This window comes from Schistosoma mansoni, chromosome 1, assembly GCF_000237925.1.
Source record: "Schistosoma mansoni strain Puerto Rico chromosome 1, complete genome".
Classification (NCBI taxonomy): domain Eukaryota; kingdom Metazoa; phylum Platyhelminthes; class Trematoda; order Strigeidida; family Schistosomatidae; genus Schistosoma; species Schistosoma mansoni.
Window position 1 is genome coordinate 59,294,188 of NC_031495.1, and position 5,362 is coordinate 59,299,549.

General features: G+C 36.4%; 1 protein-coding gene across 1 annotated transcript in view; it reads right to left on the reverse strand.

Annotated features, from left to right (window-relative positions):
* Nucleotides 1-5,362, reverse strand: part of Smp_103990 (hypothetical protein) — a gene marked incomplete at both ends in the record, with an annotated part of 9,345 nt that overhangs the window by 2,696 nt on the left and 1,287 nt on the right. Inside the window, 2 exons of the mRNA XM_018795034.1 lie at nucleotides 830-1,024; nucleotides 3,601-3,861. Of these exons, the coding sequence (XP_018649387.1) occupies nucleotides 830-1,024; nucleotides 3,601-3,861 (456 nt within the window). The remainder of the gene's footprint in view (nucleotides 1-829; nucleotides 1,025-3,600; nucleotides 3,862-5,362) is intronic.

A 5,362-nucleotide genomic window follows, 5' to 3' on the forward strand; every position in this document is an offset into this window, starting at 1 on the left:
GCACAATGTTCGGACATTAAAAGTTCCTATATGTAGTATAGAGCGTGGTTTCAGGAGACCGGGAATAACGTTCCGTGTACTTGAATCGTTTGCCCTAGCGGTGCGAGGTAATAAAAGGACGTGGGAAGGGTTAGTCTTGGAGATAGGAGAGTTGTTAGGTGGTGTAGGAAGGATTTGAAAGTGACCAACTTGGTCTCGTGTGTTGTTACGTGTATGAGGGCTAATATCACTTCCCGGCTGCCCACACCGTGGAAGGGTATTTCTTGAGGGACCTGAAAAAGAAGTTGGATTAATGTTGGTCTTAACGACCTGGGAGCGTGACCGCAGAGTCCATGGGACAACTGCTTGAGGCCGGTCACGCACGGCCTTTTTGTGGGTGATTTTTGACGTGTTAGCTCCGTTCTTCAAAGGACCTTACCGCCGGAGACGGAAATCCGTGGGATAAGGCGAGGTGTGCATTTTTAGGGTCGACCTTTTCTAACCCCACCCCCCTTGTGGGAAGGCAGCATCGCTGTCATGCTGGTTGTCTGAAGGAAACACCTTACTGCCGTCACACCTCTGTACAGTCAGTAGTACGACTTCGCCTTTGGACCATGGGATTGCTGCTTTTAGTCTTACCGTTCTCCAATCGACCTGCCTGGCACGGTAGAACCTACAGGAACATACGTTCCAGCCAATGTAGCTCGGCTGGGTCATCACGATAGGCAAGCTCGACCATCCCGTCTAGGTAGCAGCTACGGTCGGGTCGTTTTATTTGATCGATCAAGATAAGTGTTCGGACAGAGCAGACAATTTGTATATAGCTTAGTGAGAATAGATTATAATTTACCATTCATTTCTCGCATGGCGCGAGTGAAATCTCCAGGATCAGAAAAGCTAACGAAACCATAACCACGAGATTTACTGGTACGTTTGTCTCGAACAACTTTTGCTTTTTGAAAAGAAGGGTAGCGGTTAAACGCTCGTGCTAGAGTGTCATCTGTTACTTCATTTCCCAAATCCCCACAAAATAATCGGAAGTCATCTGGAAGCCAAATGAAAAAAAAATTATGCGTTAGAGGACAGTTGTCCTACAAATTGCTAGTTTTCTTTATCTTTTCAGCTAGGTAGTGAGTTTTAAGCCCATTCGTTTATCTTTTTAGTCTCCAAAGCACATATAGGTTTGCCATATTAGGACAAAAAACTAGTCTGATTGTTTTAAAATCACAACTGTGTATTTAACATCTCATTTTACATACACTGACGTTCTGAAATACTTCAATTCGTATTATTATTCTTACTTTTACTAAAAAAGACGATCGTTGGTAGTAGATAAATTGGATTTTTTTTTACCAAACCTTAACTAATAGCAATATCAAGGTCCATATACACACTCATTCTTTTTCACATTGTGAGCTTGTGATGTTTGTACTAACTAATGATTCCTTTGTACTTGATTGCGCGCTGATTACGAATCCCAAATATAATATGTTCATTTGTTTTCATCTAGTTGTACCTGCCTTAAATTGCACTATTTCAGAAATTTTTAGCACAATAATTTGAATACTTCCAGTCATCATAGAACTATTCACATTATTGATATCTTATTGACTCTTTTTTCTATTCAGTAAAATCAACATCTGAACATTACTGGATAAAACATTATTGTAGATTTAGTTGCAGGATGCTATACATTCTTTCAATCGCTGAGATTATTTCCAGTATAATTTTAACGAATAATATCCTCCATAAACTCGGTACTCCATTTCTGTAAAACTATTGGTTAAAATATTGACGAATATTCACATTTAATGTAAGTTTCATCAGAGTTAGTCAAACAACTAATAAATTAAACTTTTTGATAGGCTCATATGATCTACCGTGAGATTATATGAAATAGTCGTAGCTTACGTGGATGATCTGAGTAGATTTTCGCTCTTTGAACTGAAGAGTTTAATCATGCAGCTTTCGTTGTTCTTCTAAACAACATTGCCAGCACAAACTTCAGGTAAAAGTGCAGCATTCAAATTTTTTCACATATGACCAACAACTTGTCCTGCCGACGTCGATCGGTTATTGTTGTCACTGTCTGCATCTTCATTTTGAATGCCTCTCCCTTCTTGGTCTCTGATTTTTCCAACAGGTTGATTAATTGGATCGATTTCGATGTGTTTGTTGATTGGTCTGAGTGTAAAGCTTCTAAAAATTTTGTGGTGTTCTTAGTATTTCCTTTACCCAAGATTTTTCCCTTTTTTCACTCGAATGTATGTTCACAATTGTCCATATAAATTGATATGAGCAAAGACATATCACGACGTTTGACCGTTCGCGCAGGCAAAAGCTAGGACGGCATTAATCTTGTACAATGTTGTGTTTACCGCGGTTAGAACAGTTTATTATGTGGATGATGTCATTTTATCCTTTGGTTTGCCTAAGACTGACTGAAGTGATGTTGCTGGTTTATGTGGTACACTTATTTCACATAGCTTCAATGATCTTGTTGTAATTTTTAACATATCCCTTATATTTGGTAAGACGATACGTTTGTTAGTCTCTGTATTTGATTTCGCTTTTACTGATGAATTAGACTGATATCATTTGATGAGGCTTTGTGGGTGTTCGTTCTTTCGAAGGATATTCATTAGATATTTTCCTTTATTTGTCCGTGCTGCAGGTGTGCTGCTATATGTTTTCGCCCTTTTGAATAACCCTTGTACGCAATTGATTTTGTGAGTTCTTGGGTGGTTCCTGCTGTAGTTAACAACCTGAGTCTCCAGTTTTCTTGTGTGGGTTCTGGTGACCAACCAAATACTAAGAACACTACAAAAGTTTTAGAAGCTTGACACTCAGATCAATCAACAAACACATCGAAATCGATCCAATTAATCAACCTGTTGGAAAAATCAGAGACCAAGAAGGGAGAGGCATTCAAAATGAAGATGCAGACAGTGACAACAATAACCGATCGACGTCGGCAGGACAAGTTGTTGGTCATATGTGAAAAAATTTGAATGCTGCACTTTTACCTGAAGTTTGTGCTGGTAATGTTGTTTAGAAGAACAACAAAAGCTGCATGATTAAACCATTCAGCTTAGAGAATGACATTTCAACAAAAACATTTTACTGGTTTTGCATAATTCGAAGAATACATTATCACTAAAGATTTACATGGTTACCGTCTCATAAATATTCCAACAGAAAAAGTTGTTCATGCCATCACACTGAATGTAATCACTGCTGGCCAAATCTGCCTATCATAATAACTCTACATTTTGTTGACTGTTTGCCCTAAAATACTTAACTTTCTACTTGTAACTTTACATTGCTTGCCTACAGCCCATGCATTATGTTTGACTTACATTAATCCAATTCTATGGCAACACGGACTGACGTACGAAGTTTTACGCTGTAACTGAATGGCTGACTGAATCCAATCGTTTCTTGAGTAAATAAGCCACTCTGTTACATAAGACTAGTTTTTATCTAAATACATTATGAAGATGAAACTATTTAGTAAATGTCTTGCTACAAACACTTCTGTTTGTATAAATTGGGCTGATGAGTACAAAAAGATAAAATGCATACACTACATGTTAAGTAAATAAGATAAGCACCACTTACTTGGATCCCATTCAACCAAAGTCGGGTCTTCCCAAATGGCTCCAGCAGCTGTGCGAATATACTTTTTCTTTTTATAGACTTGATCATTTGTAGTTGTACTGGTAGAACGATAAATTGTAGGTGGTACTGGTGGTAGTACTGTTGTTTGTGTTACTTTGTTCGCTTCCGCATCTGTATTGAGATCGTTTACCTTTGATTTTTTACTCGTTTGTGTAACAACTGGTGTTAGCGGAGGTTTAGTGATGCTTGCTAAAACCTTTTCTGAGAAATGTTAAATATGAGATATAAACATATACCAATGAACAACAGTAGAATGTAGCTATGAAAACGTCAATGGAGTAACGTAAATTACTTGTCCATAGCATAATTATTCTACTTGTCCCATGGAAGGGTATGTTAGATTTTAGTCGTTTGTGAAAAAAATGTAATTTTATAATTAATATTGCTACAGGTTTGAGGAGGTAATTGTAGTATGAAAATAGGATACTCTTCTTGAAATCGAAAATTGGCAAATAAAGTAAACTTCTCCTCGGGCAGCATTTCGTGAAAATTTACAAAATCCCGCTGATAAGATGAACAAAGTAGTTTACAGCAACGACCGTTTTAAGAGTTAGGCCATGATATTGGAGTATAACATAGAAAATTGGCAGTGACGTTAACCTGTTTAACCATTGTCGATACTCGACTGACTCGCTTATTAACTGTAAGACAGATAGTCTGCAGATGCACGTATGCATTAGAGTCGGGCATGAATATGACCTAATAGATTAGAAGACTAAAAATGATCGGATAAGTGTGACGTCTGATGGTAGGAAATTTCCTGCAATGTGAGTAGGGTCTGGATCTGGTCTTTGTTTATGTTAAAGATAAGATGTTACTCCGAGTGAAAAAAAGATGGGTACCTTTTTTAGATGAAATTCAATTCAAGATACTTTGATTGAGATTAAATCAGAGATCAAAAATAGTTACACAATTGGATAAGAAATATTTGCTTAGGGTACCTTATTTTCCACTTAGCCATGGGAATATAAGATGAAAGCTTCTATCAGTAGCTGCAAAGAATCATTAGCTAATCAAAATGTTATGACGGGATGAAAGATCAAAATTAGATTGATTTACTCATTATGATATTTATTCAACATTAGTTCCGTTTAATTCAATTTGATGATCACTCAGTATAGTATTTGTTTCGTTTTCTCCTACGACCTTTTATTCTGTATAAGATGCGACATTCTTGTGTGAATCATTTTGATTATTAATCAAAAATGGGTGTACAAACCAACATATAAATAAGCTTGAAAGCGACCAATTCTGAGTCATATCACTCAACGTATCCATCGTTCACGATGATCATGTGAACCTAGGTATTTTACACCTTCAAAAATGACTCATTCCATCACTTCACAGACTGATATCATGTCTTGATTAAGTTTTAGTTATTATATTTCTATTTCATTTTATTTGTTTTAATTTAGCTCTTATCAAAGTGAATACATTACTTGCATCTGAAGATAAATTAAATCAAATAGTCCAATGTTGTCGTAGTGTATTCGATGCTTTAAGAGTTCACTATCGAAATTATGCTGCTATAACACAACCATATTTATGTAATAATAATGATAATAGTGATAATAATAATAACAGCTCAACATCCTGATTTACGTGCCTAGTCAAAAGGAAAATAATAATTCAACTCATGTACAAAATAATGCCATGAAATAATTCTGTGAAATAAAACTAATAATATTGGATTTGAACAAGA